This window comes from Ursus maritimus, unplaced genomic scaffold (assembly GCF_017311325.1).
Source record: "Ursus maritimus isolate PB19 unplaced genomic scaffold, ASM1731132v1 scaffold_23, whole genome shotgun sequence".
In the NCBI taxonomy this organism is placed as follows: Eukaryota; Metazoa; Chordata; class Mammalia; order Carnivora; family Ursidae; genus Ursus; species Ursus maritimus.
Window position 1 is genome coordinate 1,523,109 of NW_024424786.1, and position 27,157 is coordinate 1,550,265.

The 27,157-nt window shown below is 51.3% G+C and overlaps 1 protein-coding gene across 3 annotated transcripts in view; it reads left to right on the forward strand.

Moving 5' to 3' along the window:
• Window positions 1-27,157, forward strand: part of LOC103682359 (F-actin-monooxygenase MICAL2) — a 210,374-nt gene that overhangs the window by 65,213 nt on the left and 118,004 nt on the right. For all 3 annotated transcript variants that reach the window (XM_040638820.1, XM_040638818.1, XM_040638819.1), the window contains exons 3-6: window positions 17,983-18,190; window positions 21,482-21,598; window positions 22,934-23,035; window positions 25,389-25,544. In XM_040638820.1, coding sequence (XP_040494754.1) covers window positions 17,983-18,190; window positions 21,482-21,598; window positions 22,934-23,035; window positions 25,389-25,544 — 583 coding nt within the window. The remainder of the gene's footprint in view (window positions 1-17,982; window positions 18,191-21,481; window positions 21,599-22,933; window positions 23,036-25,388; window positions 25,545-27,157) is intronic.

Sequence of the window (27,157 nt, forward strand, 5' to 3'; positions counted from 1 at the left end):
CCTTTCTTGTTGGAAGCCCCTCGTGCTTCCAGTCCAGATGACAGCGTCTGGCCATCTCTGAGCCATCTCCTGCTGTGTGGGCTGGGGCTGGAATCCGAGCATTTCGGCATCTCTGTGATGTCGGTAGATGTGGCTGGTACCGTTTCATGGATGAGCAGACTGAGGCTGGGGGAGACCAGGGGCCCGAAATAGAGGAGGACTTCAGTTCTTAGTTCAGTTCAGTTCTAGCTGGTAGTGTTCTTTGACTGCACTGCGTGGCTCAGCTGTCCTCAGGGAGGAGGCAGCAAGGATGTCCACGCTCATCTACAGGGTGTGAGAAAGGAGAAGCTCTGGCCCTCTGGAGGCCCGGAGGAGGCCGGGGTGACACCTCATACCCTGGCATGCTTCCTCTAAATGGCTCCACCTTGAACCCCAACCCTCTCCTGCAATCCTGTTTCCAAAATCGGGCCGGAGACTTTGACATCCTACACGCCCTTCAGCAGGTACCGGGTGCCTCCCGGGTGCATAGTGGGTGCTCAGTGGTAGAGTCCGAGGACTACGGGGTGGGCCGTGTTGCTCTGACGGGGTTGGGGTTTCCGAGCTTCCTCACTCGGGGAGCGGGGAGCGGAAGCTCTGGAGCTGGCTGCAGGGGGAGACGATCCCTTAGGATTAACTGGAGCCTGCAATTTGCTGGGAACGGTGGGAAGCAGCAGAGAGCTCTCCAGTGCTTAATAAGTGAGTTTTGAAAAACAAACAAGACCTTGCCCACGCAGGGATGAAGCAGAGGTTAGATATGGAGCTTTTCTTTTTTTTTTTTTTTTTGGCTTAGTTGAATAACAGACTGGAAGGAGTTCTTGTAGGCAGGGCTTAGTCCCTTTCAAAGAGGTCCGTAAGTTTATTGAGAGGACCATATGCTGTCTATATTAAGAGTCAACTTAATAACGATCATTTCTAAGCCTTTATAATTTATAAAGCCCTTTTCACATGTATTCAGTGTATATGTGTAAGCACCATCTGTAACCTTCTAAGGTTATTATATTAATAACACACACTCTTCATTCTGCCTGTTACATAGTGGAAACCACACAGGTTGGCCTGTAGTCTCTGGGCCTCAGTTTTACCCATCTGCACCGTGGGGATGACAGCTCCTATTAGGGGAGATGGTGTGAGGGAATGTGCCCCTCCCTGGTTCAGGTGCCTGGTGGGAACCTGGGGAGCAGGGGCTGAGTTGGCTCTGAGAGTGTGGGCAGTTCAGGGGTACCCAGCACAGCTGGTGGAACTCCAGACATCAGCTAAGGGGTGGTGCTCTTCTGGAACTATCTCCTCAGAGGGTGGGATGTGCCTCTTCCTGGAGGCAGGCAGGCGGGAGAGGCGCAGGCCCCAAGGACTTCTGACCTGCCTACCCAGGCTGCCCTCCAGACCTGGTTCTCAAGGATATCTGACAGGGCCCCTGGTCCACCACCATCCTAATTCTCATCAAGGAGGGCCTCTGAGTGGTGATCTGTGTTTCTCCCCCAAAAGTTTGAAGAGCAGTGCCCCAGTCTCTGTGGAGTGGAAGTGGACAGCACTCTTCTGCTCCCACCTGAGGCCCAGTGCTGGTCCTTGCATCACTGTGAGCTCCAACCCTCCCCTCTCTGCTCTTTTCCCCTGTGGGATCTGCCTCTCCCCTGTCCCTTTCTGTTTGTCTTCCTCTGTTCTCTTCCTGCCCCCTTGCCTTTCCCATGCCTTCGTCCTTCTTCAGTCCACAGAGCTGTTTGCTTTTTAATTGCGAAGGGTTTTCTGTCTCTTGTTCCTTATTCAAAGCATCAATTAGTTAATTGGTTTCATGTTCAAGGGAGGACCATCTCTAAGTCTGAGCTTGAATTATGTGCTTCAGTTAAGTTTTCTTCTTTAATAGTTAGTGAAGTGTCATGGCCGCAGCCCTTCCCAGCGGTGTGGTCCCTGCGTTTGCATCTGTGCAATGGGGAGAGTGATGCCCCTGTCAGGGCTAGCAGTGGCCAGATGGGTGGATAAATGCAATCCAGACAGTGGCAAGCCCCCCAGGTAATTTGAATTACCCCAGGGATGTGTTGATGGTTGCTGAGTGGTCCCAGGCAAGGGCCTCAAGTTTTCTGGATCTGGCTCCAGATTGACTAAGACTCTGTGGTTTTGAGGGCTTTGTTTCCATGGTTACTTGGGCTGGAATGAGCCCTGTGTCAGCCGCTGCTGGTGGAGGTGACCCTGGGCGTTCTCTGATTGCGGACGAGTTGTCTGCATCTGTTTGACTCCCTGACTCTGCCTTACTTGCTGGATTCTGCGAGTTGCCTCCCTGGAAGCCTCCCTAACTCTGTGTCGTCTGCGTGGGTGGGCCTCCCCCCCCGCCCCGGGCTCCCTCTCTCCCGTTTCCCCTCCACCCTTCCGTACCAGATACCTTCCAGATACCTTTCTTCGCTCTCCGCTTCCCCCACCCCATCCCATGGGGTCAGTGGCTTGCTGGTAGGGAGAGGCAGTTCTTGGAGGGGGAAGGAAGAGCTTCAACTGACATCGCCAGAACTTGTCTATTATACTCTCTGACCATCTCACCATTGTCTTTTGCTCCTCTGCCTCCACCCATTCTTAAATGTGGGCGAGCTCCCTCTTTTTCCCCTAGACCTGTACTGTCCAGCATGGGCGCCATTAGACTCATGGCTAGGGCACTTGAAATGTGGCAGAAGTCCAAACTGAGCTGTGCTGTCTGTGCAAAATACATCCCTCATTTCAATGACTTACTATGAAAAAGAAATTGTACAATATCTCATCAATACTTTTTATATTGATTACATGTTGAAATGATAATATTTGGGATGTGTTGAATTAAATACACTTATTATAATTAATTTTCTCTCTCTTTTCAGTCCCCCCCCCCAAATTTAACTACTAGAAAATTAAAAATAGCATGTGTGGCACACATTATATTTCTGTTGTAGTGGTTCTTAAGTGGTAGTGATTTTGTCCCCCAGGGACATTTGGCAATAGAGATATTTTTTTACTGTCATGCTCAGGGGAGAGGGGGTTGCAATTAGCATCTGGTTGGTAGAGGCCAGGGAATGCTGCTAAGCATTCTGGAGTCCATAGGATAGCCCCCAACGACAGCAAATGACCCAGCCCCAAATGCCCAGAGTGCCAAAGCTGAGAAACCCTGTTCTGTTGGACACTCTCGCTTTGGGTGATGTAGTCTTCTCTTACAGGCAATGACTTCAAGATCAGAGGTCCCAGGGCATCGCAGAAAGAGCATAATGGCCATCGTCAGATACCTGCAACCACGGGCAGGTTACCTGACACTTCAGAGCCTCCGCTTCATCATCTGTAAAATAGCCCTAATGATGCCTACTCTAGAGATTTCTAATTAGTAAATGAAATTGACATATACCACACCTGACACAGAGCAGGCTTCCACTGAATAGAAGTTACTGTTCTGTTAAAAATTGGAATCTCTTCCTCTCTTGGCTCTGTGGATCAACTGTGGGGATTTCTACACGCCTTCCACATTTTTCTATGAGTACCTGACACGCAACAACTTGGAAACGAAATCTCTTTATGGGTTATGTGTGTCTTGTGTAACCCTTTCCATTCCCAGCTAATGGGACCTCTTCACCCAGCCTGAGAGGGGCTTCCTTCCAGAATTCTGCCCCTGCTCTTTCCATATCCCTCTACTGTGTGCTTGGTGAACTCCATCTTGTTCAGGAAACTTCAGTTCTGTTTCTTTTTTTTTTTTTTCTTTGTGCTAAAGTGGGAGTACCTGTGGGCAGAACATGCGATGTGTCCACCTCTATCCAGCACTCAATGTCATGCCTAGAAAAAAATGTGTTAGTTGAGTGGTTTTTGAATGAATGCATGAATGAATAAATGATACATATCCTTTCCTCCTTGGCTCATGGGTAGAAGCAGGTACCACAGGAGCTAGGATAGTGTTTTCCAAATGCCTTATTTTTCCTTTTAATAGCTCTGCAGAGCTGAAACCATGTCCTTACCTACTCATCCCTCCCCCTTCTACCCCCGCCTTGTGTTTGCCCAGGGGAAGCAGTTCATGCTACCTGGAGGCTTATGGTAATTCTTCCCCTCCGGGGTCACAGCCAGGACGCAATACACCTCTGGATCCCAGAAGTCCTGCCTTCCACGTGTGGACTTCCTCTACCAGCGTAGAAGGTGGTGCCCCAGACATTCCACTGGCCCAGGCCTGGCCCCTTGCAGAGGGTGGGTGACCTAGACGCCCAGGCATGCCTTCCTCTTGGTGGCAGAAAGAATTCCCCAGCAGCCCCTAGCCCGGCTATGAGGAGAGGCTTTCCAGAAATGTGCCCTTGAAGATGCTTTGATAAAGAAAACGTGTTCTTTAGCAGGTGGTAATCATGGGCGGGCACGAGGGTGCAGGGTTGGAGTCTCCCAGTGTCTAGACGCTGTGATCTATTCACAGTTTTGAAAACATTTTAATTACAAGCCACTTTACAGTGTAAGGTAACCCGCTTTGAAGAGCTTCTGGGCAAGTTTGCTCATCTCTTTTGTGGCAGCTGCAAGTGGAGTCAGAACCCCTTCGCACTGGTGAGAGTGGCCCGGAAGGCATGTGTTTTCTCTGCTGTTTTCTGCACGATGTAAAGCCCCTTCACTGGGGAGGAGCCTCTCTGGAAATACTCCGGGATGTGTCTTCGGGAACTGGCAAGGCACATCCGGATTTGGGACTTCCCTATACAGCCTTCTGTGGGTTGGGTAGCGGATGGATGGAGGTACAGTGACCAAATGGATTTTCCCTTGGGCAACATCAGGATTTGCTCTCACCTCTAACTGGCTTCGTGACTTCGGAAGTTGTTTCCCCTACCTGACCCTAACTATTGCACTGGTGGGAGATGAGAAAATCCCTGCCTCTTTGCAAGTTTCCTTTCTTTCCTTCTCCCCAAAACCTATGCTTTGAAACAAATTGTTTCACAAATAAGCTTGCATATCTTAGATAATATCTTCCCTCCATTTTTGAAAAATCCAAAGGCACATCACTACTTAATGAGCATTTCTTTTTTTTTTAATTTTTTAAGATTTTATTTATTTATTTGACAGAGAGACAGCCAGCGAGAGAGGGAACACAAGCAGGGGGAGTAGGAGAGGAAGAAGCAGGCTCCCAGCGGAGGAGCCTGACGTGGGGCTCGATTCCAGAACGCCAGGATCACGCCCTGAGCCGAAGGCAGACGCTTAACGACTGAGCCACCCAGGCGCCCCATGGGCATTTCTAATAAGCCGCAGATAATCTGTGTACCCACTAAATTGATAAAACCCCAGCAAAATTAAGCAGGAGTGGTGGTTAGTAGCTTGGGGCTGAGTTGGACAGACCTGGGTTTGAAACTTTGCTCTGCCTCTTAGCAGATAAATGTTTTTGAGCAGTCAATGTCACCAGAGACAAGGAGATAAAATAGTTCCTACCCCATAAGTTAGTTTCTGTCTCATTTAATGAGATAGTATGTGCACAGCCCCCAAGATAGTGTCTCAATAAATACTGACGTCCAATATTTTGGTCAGTCTCTGCAAGCATCCCAATTTGGGGTAAACGTATGGTTTGGTTGGGTTCCTTTATTTACTTGGCAAGCAGCTCCTGTGGATCAGGGGCTATTCTGGCCCCTGGGGATACAGCGTGAATGAGCAGGGCAAGTTACTGGCTTTGATGGAGCTTTCATTTCAGAGGGAGAGAGATAGACAGTGAACTAGTTAACAAATAAAAAGGAGATTGAGGGTTGTGGCAAGCACCCTGTGAAAACAAGAAAAGGTGATAAGAATAAATGGGGGTGGGGTGTGGAAGATACCTTTGAGGAATGTGATCTTTGAGCTGAGACCTGAATGGTGAGAAGCCACCTCTGCACAAGAATCCAGGGCAGGGCTTCTAGGCAGCCGGAGCAGTAAGGGAAACCCACCAGAATTCAGGGGATGTTGACAAAGACTCCGGGCTATCAGGAATCCCTCCTTGGATCCCCTAAGGTAAAGGGGTCACTGTGGAGGGAGGCGTCAGATGGGATGATCTAAGCCAGCAGTTGGCAAAAAGTCTAAAATATTTGCTGTCTGGTCCTCTACAGAGGAAGTGTGCCGACCCCTGATCTAAAGTCCCTTCCAGCTTGGACCGCACACACCCCTATGGGCTCGGGGGGCACAGGGCAGCTCACTGGTGCAGGGGCCAGCAGCCTGGCAGACTCCCGGGTGCCGAGGCTCCAGGCAGGGCTCATCGGCCATGCTACAGATAACCCTGATAAAGGCAACTGCCCCAAGGAATGTGAAACACTCCCAGCCTTGAAACTGGCCAGATTGCAGCATCCATGTCCCAGGGTGAGCGGGACCATGAGGTCTCAGAGGTAGAAACGCTGCTTTCACTTAAAGAACTTCTGCTCAGGAAGAGGGGAGGGAGGCGACGAGCTGTCGGTCATTGCTACCGTTTATCGAATGCTTACTCCATGCTCTGCTAGGTGCTTCTATGAACAGTTCTCGAGTCCACTCCCATCACAACCCTCGTTGGTAGGAGCTACCCTAATTCCTTGTCTGTGGTTCGGGAAAAGGAGCGTCAGGTAACTGGACAGGAATGAGCTGCTGTGCCGAAAGTCACGCAGCTGGAAAGTGGCCTTCCTGCTTCAGAGCCCGGGCCGCTCACTTCATGGCCAGGTGAACGGTTTCCCGGTTTCCCGGCAGGGAGTGTTTATCTGTTTGCATGCCTGAACAAAGTCCTGCTCAGAGCCGGAGCCGTAGTCATCCAGTACCTGCCTAGGAGGCCGGAGACCCTATAAAGGAAAAGGATGAAGGAAGCCACCCTATTCTTCACAGTATGTTCTTACAGTGTATTCTTACCTGCCGTCTCCTCCTTGGGGAATACCCCGGGGCTCTTGGTGGAGGGTTTGCTGGTCCAGATGTGGCTGTGGAGTGGCAGGGGCCCTCGGCCCAGAAACAGCTGCTGGGCTCAGGTAAATAGTCTCTCCTTTGCTGACCTCAGAGCAAGAAGGGTTGGTGAACGTGGAAGGAGCGCCTGGCCTTTCCTCACGAAGATCCATTACCAGGCCCACGGTGGCCTTTCTGTAGAGGTCAGCCTGGGCCAAGGCTGCTGTCCACTGATAGGGCCAGCCTGGCCAGTCACCCTGTGTGGCCATGGGATGAGGTGGCCCCAATGGAGGAGTCAGAGTACCCATGAGAGAGAAAAAAATGGGCCAGAAAGGGGCAGTGGGCCCGAACCCTTGGGAGAAGTGTGTCAGAGAGGGCAGTGTAAGAAGAAAGAGCCTGATGGGGAAGTCATGAGGACCACGCAGGGACTCTGGGCTCTGGGCTTTGTGAGCTGTGTGATCCTAGGCACGTGTGCGACTTGAGTGTGTGTTTTGGAACCAGAAGCCTGGCTCGGGATGCCAGCTCCTCCTTCCTGGGATGCAGCCTTGGGCACTCCATTCTACCATTCTGGGCCTCAGTTTCCTAATTTGGGGCTGCTGTGAGGTTTGCCTGAGTTAACACATGTGAAGCACTTAGCTCAGTGTGCGACACCGAATTCAGGTTCAGTCAATGCCAGCGTCCCCCGAGGCTCAGTTCCTCACCTGCAAACTGGGAAAAGCCGTGCCACCATTACAGTGGAGGTGAGTTCGTATACTTCAAGCATCTGCCGCAGGTCGGCTTGCGCGCTTCTCCTGACCTCAGGCAGCCCCCGGTCATGGCACCTGTTGAGTGGAAACGTGTGTCACCAGGCTGCCATGGTGGGGGTCTCCGGGCTGGAAAGGCGTGGGGTGGTGGAGGCCCAGCCTGTGTTCAGCCTTTCTCACTGGGTTAAGTTACCATGGCTCCGGCCGGAAGGGCTGTCCTGCCATTGCTGTAGTTTTCTTACTGGATCCTGCTGGCGCCTGCTGCTCTCCCAGCCGCCTCACCAGTTTGGCCCCCAAAGGGCGCTGGTCCACCCAGAGCCTGCCAGCTAGGCTCACCTCTCTTTTTTTCTCATCATCCCTGAGCGCTGAATCTGTGCCAGTCTAGTTGCTTGGGATACAAAGGCCAGCCGGAGATGCCTCTGCCTTTGAGGAGGTCGCCCATAATTAGAAGTCACTGGCACAACGGAGGGCTGTGTGGATTCCCAGTCTGCTGCCTCCTGCCCCCGTCACCTGCAGCGGTCTCCATGGCCAGTGACCAAGGGCGCGGTCTCCGACGCACCTCCTGGGTTTGAGTCCGGGCTCTGCCTCTCACTACCTTCAGCTATGGCACTGCCACGCTGGGTTCAGGTGGCTGCGAATGAGGGGCTGAGTGCTGGCTATCGTCACGTACTGTGGGGACCCCCACCTGACCGAACTCACAGGCTCTCAGAGCCTCGGCAAAAAGAGAAAGTGATAAACACGGACTAGTGGATCTATTTCTGGATGCTCGATTGTTTGTGTATCTTAGCTCTACTTTTCCCCACATATGGATCATAACTGGCCTGAGATTTCTTAGCTTTGAATATATCTGGCCTCAGCCCATCTCAGAAGGCTCCTTCCGCTGTTCCTCCTCAAGGAATGTGAGATTCCTCCACACCCCTTTTTTTGGGGTCTTGGAAGGGCCTGGGACTTCTGTTTTCCTGAGGGAGAAAAGGGAGCCAAGACAGCCAGCTGCTCTGCCCCAGACCCTGCCCCTTGACTAGAAACTTCTGGCTGATAACTGCAAACACCAAAATGCCAGCACCAGAGCCCAGGGGACAAAAACTCCCAGGAAGAAAGACCATCGACGGAAGAAACCCACACTCCAAGAAGCAAAATAGAGTGCAATTTGTCACCTCAAAAGAATATGTTTAAGATACGCACATTTCATCATATGTAAATGTTATCTTAAAAAAACAAAAAGGATTTGTACAAATCTTGAACTCCAGTCAAAGATATTCATCCTCAAGTATTTGGGAGGAAATGTACTGATTCTGCAATTTAGTTGGAATGCACCAAAAAATAAGATTAAGTTGATGAATGGGTAGAGGGACGGACAGACGAATAAATATGTGATAAAGTAAGGAGAGAAAAATGTAATTATAGAATCTAGGTGGTAGGTACTTGGTTATTCATTAAAATTCTTTCAACTTTTCTGTATATTTGAAAACCTTTGGGGAAAATGTTGCAAAGAAAATATTGTAAAGCTCCTAGATTACAAACAGAAAAAAAACAGCCCACAATGGAAAAATATATCAGTAGACTTGGAAATATTTACCAACATTTAAAATGCTGTTTGGAAAGCTGGATGTTAATATGAAGGAAAATAAAACTAAGCCTATATATTTTCTACAATAGATTCCCCTTTTTTTGTATTAGAAAATACATAGTTTTATTTTATATGTTTATTTTATATATTATGTATATAATTGGGGAGTGGAGAATGTTCCAGACAGGGGGCAAAGCAAATGAAAAAGGCCCTGTGTGTACTTAGGCCATTATGGCTGGAGTGCAGAGAGGGAGGGAAGTGTGGTTGGAGCAGAAAACAGGAGAAATTGGAGGGGAGGGTCATGTAGGGCCCAAGGCCACGATAAGGTCTGATTTTGAGCTCTGTGTGCCGTGGGAAGACACTAGAGGTTGTGAGCTGGGAGTGAATGATTTGACTTTAGAAGGATCTTTCTGTTCCTTTGGGGGAGGGGACAAGGGTGGAAGCAGGGCCCTTCCCCCACTCCCTCCAAACCCCTCCCTCTTTCTGGCCCAGACCTCAGTGTGCCATTTCTTCTGTCTCCATATCCTTGGCCTTGAGCCTTCACTCACGGGCCACCTCCTAGAGGGGCCTTTCTTACCGGTCTCCAGTTTGTCCCTCCAACAAGCTTCTGCAGTCATCACAGGTCATCTCCAAACAATCCAGCTCTCGTGGTTTCTGGTGTACTTTTTCCCTCATCCTAGCCAGCCAGTCTCTGAGGCTTGGGAACACCAGCCCTCTCTTGCATCCTCCATCATCGTACAGGCTGCCCAGTGGTCCTTACGGGTCATGGTGGAGGAGGGGACACGTCAATCCTCTACCACCTAGTGCCCCCACGAACCCTGGACGAGTGGATATATAAGCTTGTGATTTCAAGCATGGACTCTGGGGTCACGGGTTAGCTCCCACTCTAGTTCTGTGACCCTGGACAAGTCCTGTAAGCTTCCAAAAGTCCGGTTTTCTCAGCCGTCAGACAGCGATACGTATGATGAGTATGCCTAACTCGGGGTCTCTGTGGGAGTGAACGGGGTACATTTCTTACAAAGGGCCCAGGGCTCCTGCACATTGTAAGCAGGCGGTAAGCGCAGGCCTGATTTCTACCGCTGCTGTCATGACCACTCTGTATTGCTCTGCCCAGTACGGGAGTACAGGCGCCAACAAAGGTGGGACGGGCCGGAGCTGGCCTGATTGATTGGGCGCGTTGTCATCTGCGGAGGGACATCTTGCGCTTTGTTGCTGGGTGGGGGGTGCTGGGCGGGGGCTGACACGCCTGCCCTGACGTCAGGGGACTCACACCCAGGTGGGGAGGTACCATGATATACCCACAGCACCAGGTGGCAGGAAGCACAGTGCTGAGGGTCATACGTAGAAGTTCAGACCAGGGATCCAATACCAGTGCACTCACAAGGCTGAGGGGCAGAAGGTGTGCCAGTGAAACTGTCCCCGAAAATTCAGCCCCTGTGGCCACTGGGTATAGTTGCTCCTTGGAGCACTGGCTCAAGCTGGAAGGGAAGGACAGGGGGAATGGAATATTTCTCAGAGGGATTTGTGTGTTTTTGAGAGCAGGCAGGGAGAACAGGATATCTTTTTCCTTTTCCTTTCTGTAAATTTCTGAAGTCAATAAGTGGTGGTGATTGTTACTCAGGAATAACTGGGTGTGACCCAGATATAGGAGAGTCAGGAGCGGGGCAGGGCCCTGTCCAGTCCAAGGAGATTTCGCTCCCCACCCAGAGTGGCCCTTGAAAGCCCCAGGAAGAGCCCCTGCCTGCCCATCCAGCCAGCAGAGACTCCTCCCTGGCTCGAAACTTCAGTGGCTTTGTCTCTCCACTTGGTGCTGCCCCGTGGGGTGGGGATGTGAGCCCCGGCCCCTGCCGCAAGTCCCCGGACTAGCATGTGGGTGGCGCCTACGATCGGAAGACTCTCCGTCCTGTGATTCCAAGGTGATCTGTTTACACTCCTGGTAACCCACTAGCAGTCAGGGCCCTCCTGCCTGGCTCAGATGAGCAGCTTATCCCAAGAGCCAGTGGCCAGCCACGCCGGGAGCCAGAGCCGGGGAGCCAGCCTGCAGCTCAGCATGCTACCAGGGAGATGACACTGTGCACGACCTCACAGGGCTCAGCTCGCTCGCTGCCAGGGCCGCCCGCGCCCCAGAGGCTGCCGGAGGAGGGATGCACAGCCCGTGGCCAGACCCTCACAGCCACGGCCACCTGCCGAAGTAGCTTCCTGGACTTACATGAGCTCTGGCTCCCTCCAAGCACAAGAGGCTTGGCCTAGACACCGGCTTAGGCCCTCTGCGCAGCGGCCCCGTGCACACAGCCTGCAGCCCAGCTCCGTTCTGCAGGCCAGGGCGTGCCGGGAAGCAGTGAAAGTCCCCTCGCTTCATGCCGACGGCACCCCGAGCTCTGCTTTACCGTCCCGTCAGACGCGCAGTTCGGAGCACAGGCCTGGGACCCACTTGGCTTCTATTTGTATCCAGACCTGACCACTTCCTCATCATGGGGCCAACCCAAATTTCTTACTCTCTTTTGCCCCTTTTTCTCCGCTCACAACTGGGGATAACAAGGGCACCTGGAGCAAGCGCTGAATTTCTTCTGGTCCTCAGCTTGATTTACAAAGCCGGGGTGATGATGACGCTGACCGCAGAGGGCCGTGGGCAGGACTCGATACATGGTGATTGGGATGGCGCCTGGCACCTAGAAACTTCTGAGCGCGATATGGTTTACATACTGGAATCCTCCTGTGCAATGAGCTAACGGATGGCAGGCCCTGGTCTGCCCACTGCCTGCAGGTGCTGGCTCTCTGCGCCCCGCCCCCGGAAACGTCTGCACACACAGCTCCCCAGGAAACTGGAGGCAGAGTTGAGGAGCAGAAATCAAGTCTCCAGACTGCTAACCCCTGGCTTGGGGTTTCCCTCTGGGGACTGAATACCTTTCGCATTCTTGGCACAGTCCCAGGACACCCACCCACTTGTGGATTGGAAGCTGCGCCGTGTCATTAAGAAGTGGGGAGTGCTTGCGGGGCTCTCCTGAGTGGCGCGAGAGTCCTGCGTGGCCAAGCCTGCCCAGCTGAGGGCCTTTGACCGTGGGCTAGTCCCCTCGTCCCCTCTTCCCACCCCTCGATAAACAAAAGCTGATTTTTCCATGTGGTGTTTGTCTCTCCACGAATGCGGAGGCCTGAGCACGGCCAAGCTTATCTATACAGTGGACTTCCTGCTGGTGTTGGATCTGCCCCACTCCCCACTGGGTCATAAATTTATGTCGCCCGAGCACACTGATCTGCTGACCTCCGTGATGCTGGTGGCCTTGGCAGACCCCAGCTCCCCCCTCCCCCGCCCCCCGCCTGGGTGGGAAATGCAGACATAAACCCTGGCTGACATGAGCAGACCATCCCAGTGACTGACGGGGAACCAGAACTGGGTAGGCGGGGAGGGTGTGAGAAGTTCATTCATCTGTCAACTGTTTATTGAGGCCTCTTGTGTGTCAGGCCAGGTACTGGGCTCTGAGCATACAGAAATGCGGAGGACACCGGGGACAGCTTTTGAGGAGCACTCCCGCCGGCCTGGGAAACAGATGTGGGTAATTATAACACGCAGAGCTGAGTTCTGGGGTAGCATTAAGGACAGAATCTGTGGACGGAGTGTAATTTGGGGCTCAAGGAAGGCCTCGGGGCTGAGTTTTAATGAAAAGTTTTCTTCCCTTGGTAACGAATCCTCAGCAGTGAGAGCCCAGACGGGTGAGGGAAATGTGGAGAGTTTTTTTTAAGTGTGTTATCACAACCCCTTGCACCTGTGGTCTGTTTGCACCAGGCTGGACATCCAGCGCATCACCTGTGGGCATGCTGGGGCGGCCGCCTTCTCTCCTGTCCTCTGCCCAGGCCCCTGGCAGCTGCAGCTTTCGGCCTCGGCTCAGAACTCCGAGTTCCCATGTTAATCATAACAAGTGTGTTCTGAGAGGAGCTGGCGTGGCCCCTGCCAGCAAGCCTTCTCTCCTGTCTTGATAACGTCTGCACCGAATTTTCTCCCTTTGTATAATTAGGTATTTGCTTTGACTTGAGATTACAGTGTGACTGGCGTCTCTGAAATTTCAGGCCCGAAGTATGTGCTGGGGCCCAGAGTGGTGGGAAAACTGAGCTTTCGCCAGTTTCAGGTTATCTGGGAGGGTGGGGAACAGTGCACCGGCTACTGTCGGCATGAACACTGCCCAGCAGCCCCACAACGGGTGGAAAGGGAGCTCCTGCCTTGCTCTGGGAGCAGTGCAGGGTCAGGCCTGGTGGACAGAAGGACGCAGGATGCTCCCCCTCCTTCTCTTCCTGCCCTTCTTCCCCCCACATCCTCCTACCCCCCTTCCATCCCTGGCCCTGGAGTGACAGGACTCAGCAAACAGGAAAAGATGCACTAACTGCAAAGAAATGCAGTGAATCCAGGCTTAACCCCAAAGGCAACCTCAGAGTGTTAGGGCTTGGAATCTTCCTTTGAAATGCCCGTCATGGTCTGGCTATGTCAAGCCAGAGAGGCTGTTTGGGGTGTGAGATAAGGAGTGGTTCTCCTCTGTCTGCTCCAACCAGAAGGGAAGCAAAAGGATTTGCATACCCGCTCCCCGACATCTCTGGAGTGAGCTGTATCTCAGCAGTGACTTCATTTCCCCTAATGGGGTTTCCACAAACTCCCTGGAAGGTTCCAGCCAGTAAGCCATACTGATTGTGGTGTGGGAGTTTCTGATATGCTTGTTTGTACTTTCCCTTGGAGACCCCAGAGGCCCCAGAGGAGTGATAACTGGATGATGGAATATTTGCTAGGGGAAGGGAAATGCACTTTTTAAAGATAAGGTTTGATCCTGAGCAGAGGGGAAGTTCCCAGATGCCTCTGCAATGTTGAACAGTGAGGTGTGGGTACAGGTCTTCCCTATCGCCTCACTGGAGTATCCTCAGGGATCTAGACACCCACCCCCTCCGCCCCAGGTGGACTCTGGCCTCTTGAAGGTGCTTCAGGGGCTGCCTGGGGGTGGGGTGGGTGTGGCACAGGGTCTCTGACTCTCTCAGCCAGAATACCGCTGTTGTCCTCTGTCTTTACATGGTACTGGTGACTTTGTTTAAGTAGAAGGGCTTTGCCCAGGACAGCCAGTTAGGTCATTCCATGTTGTCCCTTCTCTCCTAATAGGCGTAGCTTCCTTGGGGAAGGACCCTTGTCTTGCTCACCATTGCAGGATCCATTGAGACCTAGTGTGGGACTGGTATAGAATCTGGTTTTTTCCCCTCTGCTCCCCATGGCCCCAGTGTCCGTGGGACCAAGGCCATACTCCTTCACTTGGTGTTTAGGACCTTCAGCATCTGGCTCCAGACTGACCCTCATCTCTTTCCTCTCCTTCCTTTCCGTCCTCCCAAAGTATCCTCCTCTCCATCCACCTTGAACTTCTTTGTCTTGGAATGGGTGGTCCCCTCTGCTGAAACGTTCTTTCTTCTTTTTATTCCTGGCAGAAGTAGGACAGAAGTAATAACAGCATGATGGGCTCTGGAGTGAGATTACCTGGGTTGGCATCCTGGTTCTGTCCCTCTGGATCTGGGAAACCAGGGGCCCATTACCTAGCTGTGTTGTGCCTCAGTTTTCCCATCTGTGAAACGAGGATAACAATAGTTTCTTCCTGTCTGATGTTTTGTGAGCTAAAACACATGACTCATGTAAACTGAGTGTCTGGCATGTAGTAAGGGTTCAACAGATGCAGGCTCTGCTGAGGGTGAGGATGGTGGTGAGGGTGAGGATGAGGGTGGTGGTGAGGGTAAGGATGAGGATGGTGGTGGTGATGATGGTGAGGGTGAGGATGATGGTGAGGGTGAGGATGGTGGTGAGGGTGAGGATGAGGGTGAGGATGGTGGTGAGGGTGAGGATGGTGGTGAGGATGGGGAGGGTGAGGATGAGGGGGAGGATGGGGGGGGGGGTGGGGGGGGGGGTGGGGGTGAGGGGGGGGATGGTGGGGAGGGTGAGGATGGTGAGGATGGTGGTGAGGGTGAGGGTGAGGATGATGGTGGTGAGGATGGTGAGGGTGAGGATGATGGTGAGAATGGTGGTGAGGGTGAGGATGATGGTGAGGATGGTGGGGAGGGTGAGGATGGTGGTGAGGGTGAGGATGATGGTGAGGATGGTGGTGAGGGTGAGGATGATGGTGAGGATGGTGGTGAGGGTGAGGATGATGGTGAGGATGGTGGTGAGGGTGAGGATGGTGGTGAGGATGGTGGTGATGGTGAGGATGATGGTGAGAATGGTGGTGATGATGAGGATGGTGGTGAGGGTGAGGATGATGGTGAGGATGGTGGTGAGGATGAGGATGGTGGTGGTGATGATGGTGAGGGTGAGGATGATGGTGAGGATGGTGGTGAGGGTGAGGGTGAGGATGATGGTGAGGATGGTGGTGAGGGTGAGGATGATGGTGAGGATGGTGGTGAGGGTGAGGATGATGGTGAGGATGGTGGTGAGGGTGAGGATGATGGTGAGGATGGTGGTGAGGGGGAGGATGATGGTGAGGATGGTGGTGAGGGGGAGGATGATGGTGAGGATGGTGGTGAGGGGGAGGATGATGGTGAGGATGGTGGTGAGGGGGAGGATGATGGTGAGGATGGTGGTGAGGGGGAGGATGATGGTGAGGATGGTGGTGAGGGGGAGGATGATGGTGAGGATGGTGGTGAGGGGGAGGATGATGGTGAGGATGGTGGTGAGGGTGAGGATGAGGATGGTGGTGGTGATGATGGTGAGGGTGAGGATGATGGTGAGGATGGTGGTGAGGGTGAGGATGGTGGTGAGGATGGTGGTGAGGGTGAGGATGATGGTGAGGATGGTGGTGAGGATGAGGATGATGGTGAGGATGGTGGTGATGATGAGGATGGTGGTGAGGGTGAGGATGATGGTGAGGATGGTGGTGAGGGTGAGGATAGTGGTGAGGGTGAGGATGAGGATGGTGATGATGGTGATCATTGTTAAACACCTTCTCTGTTAAATCTTTCCCAGCTTCTCAGGCCGGGTCAGCATTTCCTCTTTGGGGCCCCCAGTGGAACCAACCACAAAGAGTTCTGGTTTCTTATCCCACAAGTCTGAGTTTGCCCCTAGACGGGGTGTCCCTAGAAGACAGGGACTGGGTCGCAGTGACAAGAGTGAGAGCACTTGTCTACACTAGTGTGTACCAAACTCCATAACACGTGCTTTTTCTTCTCATACGAGTATTTTATGGAGATATAATTCACAGACCATATCATTCACCCTTTTAAAGTATATAATTCAATGGTTTTAATATATTCACGAAGTTGTGCAACTGCAACTACTGAACTCTAAAATATCACCATAAAAAGAAACCGCATGCCAATTAGCAGTCCTTCCCCACTCCCCTCTCCCCCTCCCCTGGCAACCACTAATTTACTTTCTGTCTCCATGAATTCGCCGATTCTGGACATTTTATGTAAATGGAATCATGTCATCTATGTCCCTTTGTGTCTAGTTTCCTTCATTTAGCAGGACGTTTTCAAGGTTCCTCTATATCTCAGTACTTCATTCCTCTTTAGAGTTGAACAATCCATCGTATGGATAGACCACATTTTGTGTGTGCATCAATTAATGGACACTGCAGTCGTTTCTGGTTTTTGGCTATAATGAATAACGCTGCCATGAACATTCATGTACACGGCTCTGTGTGGACGTGTGTTTTCATTTCTCTCAGGCTTTTGCATAGGAATACAATTGCCGGCTCATATGGAGACTCTGTGTTTTTTTGAGGAACCGCCAAACTTCCAAAGCATCCGTACCATTTCACATGCCTGCCAGCAATGTATGTGGGTTCCAGTTTCTCCACATCTTTGCCAACACTTATTTTTGTCTGTCTTTTTGATTAAATCATCCTAGTGGGTATGAAGTGGTATCTCGTTGTGGCTTTGACTCGCGTTTCCTTGATGGCTAATGAAGCTGAGCAACTTTCCATGTGCTTATTGGCCATTTGTATAACTTCTCTGAAAAAAATATCCATTCAGATTATCTGCCTGTTCCTTAATTGGGTCATCTTTTTTTATTGTTAAATTCTTTACACATTTTGGATGCTAGTCCCTTATCAGATTTATGATTTGCAGCTATTTTCTCCCATCTGTGGGCTGTCTTTTCACTTTCTTATGGTGGCCTTTGAAGCACAAAAGGTTTTAGGAATGAAGTCCAATTTATCTCTTTCTTCTTTTGTTGCTTGGGCTTTTGGTATCACATCTAAGAAACCAGTCCTTTTTTTTTTTTTTTAAAGATTTTATTTTTATTTATTTGAAGAGATAGAGACAGCCAGCGAGAGAGGGAACACAAGCAGGGGGAGTGGGAGAGAAAGAAGCAGGCTCCCAGCAGAGGAGCCTGACGTGGGGCTCGATCCCAGAACGCCGGGATCACGCCCTGAGCCGAAAGCAGACGCTTAACGACTGCACCACCCAGGTGCCCCTAAGAAACTATTCCTAATCCAAGGTCACAGTGATGCACCAAAAGCTTTTTAAAAGCAGTCTTAGTTTTGAAAATTCTATGGGGANAGAGTAGTAGACCCATTCGCAGAAGCTAAGAGGTCAAATGCCACAGCTGGGGTTTAAGCCCAGGTTAGTCTGACTCAGAATGGGTCAAGTGTATCTTCGGCTGCCTTCCCCCAAGTCCCCATACCTCTGCGTCCTCCCAGGTGTGGCACAGTGTCTAGTTAGGCCCATAGGTAAGGTACCATGGGTGGATGAATGGCAGGCCCCAGCAGGTGCTTGGTTCGTACATGGCTGGTTGATTTGAGTGGACCATTACATGGCCGGTTGATTGACTAGGGGTTTGTGTCCACAATGCTAGAAGTCACTGAATGTCTCTCTCCTCTCTTGCCTCTGCAGTGTCTCATCATTGGGGGAGGACCGTGTGGTTTGCGCACTGCCATTGAACTTGCCTACCTAGGGGCCAAAGTGGTGGTGGTGGAGAAGAGGGACACCTTCTCCAGGAACAATGTGCTGCATCTCTGGCCTTTCACCATCCATGACCTGCGGGGCCTGGGAGCCAAGAAGTTCTACGGGAAGTTCTGCGCCGGCTCCATCGACCACATCAGTGAGTAGAGCCGATGGTGGCACCCCTTTCAGGAATGGGGCTGGCCCTGGGTGGGGCACGCCTCTCCACATTGAGGGGTCTCCGGGATGTTCCAGCTTACACGCCCCTGGGGGATCCATACATTCAACCCGCAGACATTTTGTGCGGGGCCTGCGTTGTGCCCCACTGTGCTGTGAGCACCACGAGGTCGGGGCCTGCGGCGTGCCTTGTTCGCCGGTGTCTCCAAGGCGTAAAGAGTGCTTGACACGTGGTAGGTGCTCAGTCCACTTCTGTGAAATGAATGGACGAAATACGGGAAACAGAATTGGAGGTGGGTAACATGGTCCGCACTGTCAGAGCGCTCACCGAGATTTTGTCAGGAAGAAACTGCACGTTGACAGAGTCGTCAGACTTGCTGGAGGAGTTCCGGCGAGGGAAGCACGCAAAATCATGAAATGGGCCAGGGTGTTGAGGGCCTCTTGGACATTGTGGTGCTGGTTCTGGGGGAAAACGTGGCAGGTTTTAGAACAGAGGAATGACACAATCAACAGGCCCTGTTCCAAGTTTCCTTGAGTGGTAAAAAGAAAGAGGGCATCATGGCAGGGGTTCACCCAGGCAAGGAGGGGGAAGTAGAAAACATGGATTTCAAGGCCCTGGGCCAGCGCTGCACGCCGAGCAGGCTCAGGTGAGCCCCGAGGCCCTTCTGCTCTGTGTTACTTGAGCCTGGGTCTCTCGAGGCAAGATCTGTGCAGACGGGCTGTGGGAGTACAGACTTCCCTGTCATGCTGAGCAGGGAGGAGGTCTCTAGCCATTTTGTATATAAAACTGTGTCCCATAAAAGTCAGGAAGGTTAACACTGTGGCGAGAGTTCAAGGGCTTAAACAGATCTGCGGCCCAAATCTGTCTTGCCCGTTTGCTGTGAAACTTGGGTCAAATTCCCTGCCTTCTGTAAGTGCCGAGTTTTGTCTTCCGTACGTGGGATGAGTGCCTGCCTCCCAGGACCACCGAGAGGACCAAGCGAGGTCAGGTTTGTGGTGTGCTTATCACTGTGCCTGGCAGGTAGTAGGTCCTCAGAAATGCTTTGCATCCATTGGTGTTCAGTGAGTAAGAGGCAGCCAGGGTCCCCGGCTTCAGATGTCAGAGCTGCAGTCTCCCAACCCGTGGGAGAGCCATGTTCTCATGAGGATGGGAACTGGCCGGAAAGGGCATGCGGCTCAGAGGAATGACTGGAGACGGTGGTCAGCCACATAGGGTGTAATTTAGTCACGGATACAGGGAACCTATCAGCAGTGGCCCCAGACTTTATTCCCACTCTGGGATGAGAAAATTCCAGGAGTCCATTGGAAAGAAATTTGGGTTTGCCCAGAAGGCTGCAGTGTCAGCTTTCGGGATACTCTCTGCCAGCCACAGAAGAATGTATGTTGGTGCCCAATTCAGAGCTACAGCATTGAGCACCTTTTTCCCATCAGGACCTCCTGAGAGGCCGAGCTGGGCACCAGGGGACCTTGTGAGGGACCCCCGTCTGTTGGGCTGCCTTCCCTGCTGGCTGGGGGCCCCTCTCTGCCCCATTGATGGGGCTCCCATTTAACCCCTCGTTCTCAGAAAACTCCCAGTGTGCAGAAACATTACTCCGGATCTGAAATTCTGACATTCAGGGCACTCGTTGTCAAGAGCAGTTCCATTGCCTGTGAGAAGGGAGTCAGGGAGAATTTATTGAACATCTACTGTGTGCTGGAACGAGATAGATTAGGAACCTTGACACGATGAGGAGAGGCCAAGCCTCTGCGTAGGCCTGTTTCCAGGCAGGAGAGGGATTGGATTCTTTTAGCCCCGGCTGACTGCCTTCCTTTCAGACCATCCCTGGTCTGCAGCCCCAGCTGGGCCCCAGCCCCCAGCACGGCTCAGCAGTTCCCGACAGTTCTGTGTCAGCATCCTCCTCCAGTTCCCATAGGGCTGCTCCAAACCTCCGCCACAGCCTCCTGCTGCTGAGCAGATGGCCTTCCTCCTGTGCTCTGGGGAGGAGAAGCCAGTGGCGGGCACTCCTGGCCCCAGCCCCTCTCCTTCCTCCTGCACTGGCCTCCGCCCAAGTACCCGAGTACCGGTGCCTCCCCTCGCCCCATGTCTGACGCAGAGCGGCTGCTGTGCTCCACGCTGCTGCCTCCTGGTTTCCTGCCCCTTACCTCACTGCCCCTCCACCCTCTCTAATTTCCTTTACTTTTTCCTATTTTAAAGCATGCACTGTAGAAAGAGGGAATGTAGACTTTGTCTATGTGTCCCATTCATGCCTCCTTCCATTGCAATCTGACTCCTTTGCCAGCCCCCGTGAAGGAGATTTTCACTGAGATTTCCACCCCCAGAAGCCTCCTAACTCCTAAGTGCCCCAGCCTCTTGCAGCCGTCATACTCTCTAATCTGTCTGTGGGATTTGGTACCCTGTTGGCTTCTGTGACTCAGGCCCTGTTCTGCCACTCCCCTGCCCCGCCCCAGGCCACTGTGGCCTGCCCTAGTCTGTCCACCTGCGTTTCCTCCACTAGAGTGAGGTCCGTGTCTCTGTGTCCAGCACAACACCTGGCCCATTGTAGATGCTCAGTAAATGTTTAGTGACCAAAGCCCACGAAGTACAGAGGGACCCACAGAAAGTCTCTCGCTCTACAGAAGAATATCTGGAGGCATACTCATGTGTGCTGAATGGCCAGGGACGAGGTAGAGAAGCGAGGTGGTGACACTCGTTGGGGGGTTTAGGGGAGTGGCTACGAGGTGAGTTACCATGAGGCCGGCTCTGTGGAGAGAATTCTCCTCCTGACGCTGACCCTGGATGGCTTAGAGCTTAGGCCCGGTCCCCCACAACATGAGCCATTTCGTCACTGACTGTACTCGTGGCCATTACTCTCTAGGTCTACTCCTCTTTCTGTCTTTGCCTTGTCAGACCTCTAGCCCGTCTCAGGGAGGAGGCAGGAAAGGGAGAGCCTCCATCATGACAGCATTTTCTAAAAGCTAAGGCACAGTCTTGAAATAAGACAGGTCTGGGTCCACATTCTAGTTTTGCTGCTGTATGACCTTTACCAAGTCACTTTGCCTCACTGAGTCTCAATTTATCATCCATAAAATGGGAATAATTACCCCACAGGGTCACGGTAAGGGTTGAATGAGAAAACACTGAGTGGTTGGCACATAATTAGTTCTCAGTCGTGATCATTGTCACTACGTTGCTTTTCTCAGAGATCACTGAGCAGCGATGATAGAGGACCCTGTATACAGAGGCACTCAAGCACTGCTACTGACACTGCTTCTCTTCCCCCTTCTTTTCTAACAGGCATTCGTCAGTTGCAGCTCATCCTATTCAAGGTGGCCTTGATGCTGGGAGTTGAAATCCATGTGAACGTGGAGTTTGTAAAGGTTCTAGAGCCTCCTGAAGATCAAGAGAATCAAAGTACAGTATAACCTTCCTCCTACGTCTAGAAGTCAGGTGTTGCCAAGGGGGGATCGCCTTTGTAGCCTCAGAGAATGTTCCCGTAGGAGTTATTCTTGACGGCAGATGTTGGGCATGATTCCATCGAAGGATGTTTTACCTTTTCTGCCCAATGCTGGCACTTTAGGTTTGCTCTCTCCTCCCGGGGGATTTCTTAAGCCGTTAAACCTATAATTTGGTTGCCCTGTCAGTCGGAGGTGGTACTTTGACAGACGAAGTCCTAGGTAATTAGGATAGAAGACCTAGATTGGGTAGTTTGATGAAGTTCGTTCCTATGTTCTTCAGGCAGCGTGGGAACACACACGGCCATGTGGCTACACTTGTACCCACGTGATATTTTGAAAACCCAGTTTAAAAAAAAAGTGAAGCTTCTAGAACAAATAGGAAGTAAATGCTTGTGATATTATTTGGTATGTAATGTTCTGAAGCCTTACTGAAGCAAAATTGACAAAGCACAACATTCGCCCGTGGTGGGTAGGTCTCATTATTTAGCCATGTTTCCCTTTTTCCTTTTGGTGCGTTCACGCAGGTGCTGATCTCACACACAGCACGGTCAGAGTGTTCATGATGCTTCTGCAGCTTGTTTCTTATCAAAAGCTGCTGCTGCCTGGGCAGGGCCTGTGGTTTGGGCAGCTCCGTGTCAGAGACCTCAGAGCCTCACGGGCTCGTTTCGACTCTGGCCTCTCCTGTCCTCCGCCCAGAATATTTCAGAATGTAGGAGAGGCCCTCGGTGGCTTTTGTAGCAGGACGGCATCTGTTACTGAACTTCTAGAGACACGTGTGCCCTTAACCTTTCTCAGACCCAATTCTGAGTGACCAGCAAGGTTTTACCTGGAAGTATGCTCATCGAAGGCTGTGTGCTGCCCAACAGAACATTTTGAGTGTAATGAAGTGGGAAGTCAAACTGTTTTCATGACACCCTGCACGTCCTTCGGGTCTGGTTGGTAATGGGAAAGCAAGGAGGAATATAGGGGAATATGAAGAGAACACGGTAGAATACACTGAGACAAACAGGGTTCAAGTGAGACTGGCCTGAGAATCATTGAGGATAGACTCCCAGCCTTTAGAGAAACCAGTTAAATCAGGCATGGGGTTGGCACTGCTGGTTTGCCTTGTCCTGGATTGAACTGATACTGAAGCCAGAGGGACTCCAGGTAGAGCATGAATTAGGATAACTCTGGGTCTTTCCTCTGGCAGCTCTGTGTAGGGTGCCTCTATTATCTCTTTTTTCCTGGCCAACACCGAAGGGACCTCCCACCTTTCTCTGCCAACTCAAAGAATTGTTCTGTTCTGCAGAAATCGGCTGGCGGGCAGAATTTCTCCCTGCGGACCACTCTCTATCGGACTTTGAGTTTGATGTCATCATTGGTGCTGATGGCCGCAGGAACACACTGGAAGGTGAAGACTCTTCTTCTTGGAGCTGAGGAAGGGGGGCATCGGAGTTGAAGGGGGGCTGCAGAATGGGGGCAAGATGGCAGGTGCCATAATCGGACGGGGGCCTTGAGAGAAGGGCAGACTTCTGCCGTGCCTGAGGCTGAGCATTGAGAGGGCGGGCATTTCATGGTCTCTGAGTGTCAGGCTTCCCAAATCTGTAAAATGTAGACGATAGAATCTTCTCAGAGCATTGTCATGAGGACTAGGAAAGGACTCGTATGTGAAAATGCTTTATAAAGGTAAAGTGTTATGGAAATTGAAAGTCAACATGCATTTATTGAGCACCTGTCCACAAATCCGTGGTACTAAGCATTTTCCCACTTCATCTAGGTAAGACAACCATTGTTATACTCTCAGTGGCCTTCTTGTTCTGTCACGTGTAATACCCCAGCAGGAGGAGCCCATCTCTTCTGTAACTTTTAAGCACACTCACTGCTGGGCAGTAAGAAAAACTTTTCCCAGACTGTCAGGGTGCAAAACCATGCTTCTCTGAGTTCTGGTGTTGAAAGCATAACACGTTTTCTTGTAGTAAGATCTGGTCAGGTTGGGAGAAGAGTGCCACTGCCAGAAATGTCTTCAATCCCTTAACCCGTCCCTCAAAGGTTAATTGACCCGGAGGTTGTACTAATTGGTGCTAACTGTATGAATACGAGACCACAGATTGTAGACAAACTGGTCCCATGTGACCTTGCTCAGATCGGTGGCTCGATCTGCTCTTCAAGCTTGCCCTGCTTGAGGGCTGCAGGCTGCGGATTTCTGATGGGGAGGACACGTCCTCTGAGGACAGAACACACTCCTGGAAAGAGAGCTGATGCTGGAGGATTCGGGAGGTGTGGGCCGCCTAGCTGGCCTTCTGTGCCATCAGGACCCTTTCCCCACTCCTGCGCCTCTTTCTTCATCTCCATCCCTATACTTGCCTGACCCCTGCAATCAATAACCCATATCAGACAAAGACTTTTTAAGCTGCTAACCTGGCTGTTGTGCTGTTGGAATTTACGGGGCCTTTTTGGTGGTTGGGTGAAACCGTACGTCTGAATATTTGCCAATCCAAAATCCACACTTCGCCTGAGTATAGGCATTTTGTAGGCAGGAAAAGAAAGGTGAGAAGAAGGAGAGCTATTTAGGCAGCTTAGCACCAAATAAGTAGACTAGAGTGGGGTTTTTCTATATTGGCACTATTGACATTTGGGGCCAGATCATTCTTTGTCCTGCACACAGTAGGATGCTTGGCAGCATCCCTAGCCTCTCCCCGCTAGACACCAGTAGCACCCCCCAAGTTGTAGCAACCAGAAATGTCTCCACACATTGCCAAGATGCCCCCTGGGGGCCAAGGTCACTCCCAGTTAAGAAATACTAGACTAGACAATAATGGCCATTTCTGACTATTTGAATAAAAGTTGAATGAAGAATGACTTAAAGAGGAGGTATTGAGGAAAAACCCAAGGTTTCTAGTCAAAGGGAGTATTGACAGAGAAGTTTGGGAATCAGCATGAGGTTTGAGTATGCGGTGAGCAAATGTAGGGGGAGTTCCCAGAGGAGGCTGAAGACAAAGGCATGTCCAGAGAGCCTGCCCTTGTGATGAGAACTTTGAGTTCAGCTAAGTACAGAACAGTGTCTGGGGCAGAGGGAAGATTCAGGACTGTGGGATAACCAGATGCTAGAAAGAAAGGGGATTGGCAGAAGATGGTCTGCTGAAGTGTGACCACCTGCTTGGGATCCTCTGTGTCACCACCATTAAAAAGCAATTTTAATGTAAACCATCAGCAACTAGAAGAACCCCAAGGAATCATTGTATTAAATCAACTGCAAGTCAGACTTTTGTCTGCTCATTATATGTTTACTGAGTGTGGACTAAGCTCCCATTATGGGAGACTATCCCCACCCCACAGGAATTCAGTCTCAGAATCCTACTTTGCACAGGGGGGGATCCCTGAAAAATGCTAACCACCGAGTTTTAATCGCAGAAGTTCCCAGTGCACGTGTCATGGGTGTAGGTGGCAACAGTGCCTGACAAATCTCCGGCAGGATGAGCCTGCTGGGAAAATCACTTTGGCCTTTTGTTTGTAGAAGCCTAACCAGACTAATTAACCCTATAGATTTTAGGAAAGGAGAAAGTCCCCCTGACTGAGGCCTCTGGTGATGTGTTTCTTCCTCGGGTATGAACCTTGGCATTTCCACCTGCCCCTGTTCTCCAGAGATCAGAACTCTGGTTTCACTGGCCTCTGAGGCATCTGAGAACAGCTTCCTCCGTAATCATTCTCAGTTTTCACACCAAATGCAGAAGAAAGACTCCCTTTTTCCCTTTTTCCTCATGCAGGATTCAGAAGGAAAGAATTCCGTGGGAAGTTGGCTATTGCCATCACCGCCAACTTCATAAACAGAAACAGCACAGCTGAGGCCAAGGTGGAAGAGATCAGTGGTGTGGCTTTCATCTTCAACCAGAAATTTTTTCAGGACCTTAAAGAAGAAACAGGTGGGACCTTCACCTTTCTCTAAACCAGACCATTGTCTGTGCTGGGCATTCCCAGCTCTTGGGATTGGGAGACTCATTCTGATAAAGAGGAAGCAGGGACTTCTCCATAGGATGGAAATGGGCAGGGTTCCTTCAAGGACAAGTGAGCCTCTCGAGGGAAAGTTCCGGAGGTTGTACATGAAAGCGGATAAAGATGTATTTACTCAGCATTTACTCAACATGCCCCTTGTGTGCTGGTATTCAGTGTCGTGGGATACAAAGTGGAGGTTGATGTGGTCTGCTTCCCAAGTGGGTCCTTGTCCAGTGATGGAGACCCGGGTAGACCATCCTGATGCAGGGACGTTGGTCTCTGCCTGGGGTAGCTTCAGGGAGCCCTCTGAGGAGGGAGCCAGTAACCAGGGGTTGGCCTTTGAAGAAGTGTAGGTGCTTTATTTCAGTCTGCCTGCTGCCCTTCCCCATAAGGGACACCCAGGGATGCCCCGGGAACAGGTACTCGCCCCAGGGCATCGGTTGTCCCCTAGCCATGGGCCTTGAGCGTCTTTTGAAGATACTCATTCATTTACTCAACGAATACTTACTGACTGCCTACTCGGTGCCAGATGCTGCTCAACGGCCTGAGAAAGAGCAGTGGGCAGAACAAGACCCTTGTCTTGGAGCTTATAGTCTATGGGGGGAGATTGTCAATAAACAAACAGCTAGCCTGTCAGTCAGAAAGATGGTAGAGAGAAGTCAAGCGCAGTGAGAAGAAAGAGGGATGAAACCCTCTGCCAGTTAAGTAAATTCCAGCCTAAAATCTGTATCTCTCTTGGAAAGGCAGTGTAACAACAGTGTTAAGTAAAATATTTTAAAAAGATTTTATTTATTTTGAGAGAGCGTGGGTCAGGGGAGGAACAGAAGGGGAGGGATGAGCTGAGGGAGAGGGAGAGAGAATCCTCAGGAAGACTTTGCACTGAGCGGGGAGCCTGACGTGGGGCTCGATCCCAGGATCCTAAGATCATGACCTGCGCTGAAACCAAGAGCTTAACTGACTGAGCCACACAGATGCCCCTAAAATTTTTATGCTAGAAATAAATCATCCACACTTAGCGTCACCTAGCACAGAGATAGTTCTCATTTCCATACACTGCTTTTCAGTAACTGTCCACCTGCACCCTCGCTTTTTACACGGCTCCAGCTCTTAGCAGAGCGTCACTACTGTCTGTGATTCTGGTTTTCTCATTCGGCATCGTAAGCACTGTCCATATTGCCGCCGAGTCCTCCTGCTGGTCAGTTCTGCAGGCTGCAGACTAGCTCATGAAGTGGACGTGTGTCCCTGCCCGAGCATCTAAATCTGTGGCTGGAGAACTGTGGTTGGCCACATGGGTCTGTATTCTCTTCAAGCTAAGAATGGTTTCAGTATTTTGGAATGGCTGAAGAAAAAGCAGAAGAAGAATATTTTGTGACAACTCGAAAGTTATATGGAACTCAGGTTTCCAGGTCCGTAAATGAAAGCTTATTGAAACAGCCACACCCGTTTGTGCACGTGGCTGCCTGTGGCTGCTCCCCCGTGAGTGGTTGTGGGCCCAGGTGGCTCGCAAAGCCCGAAATACTTACTGTCTGGCCTTTATGGCAAA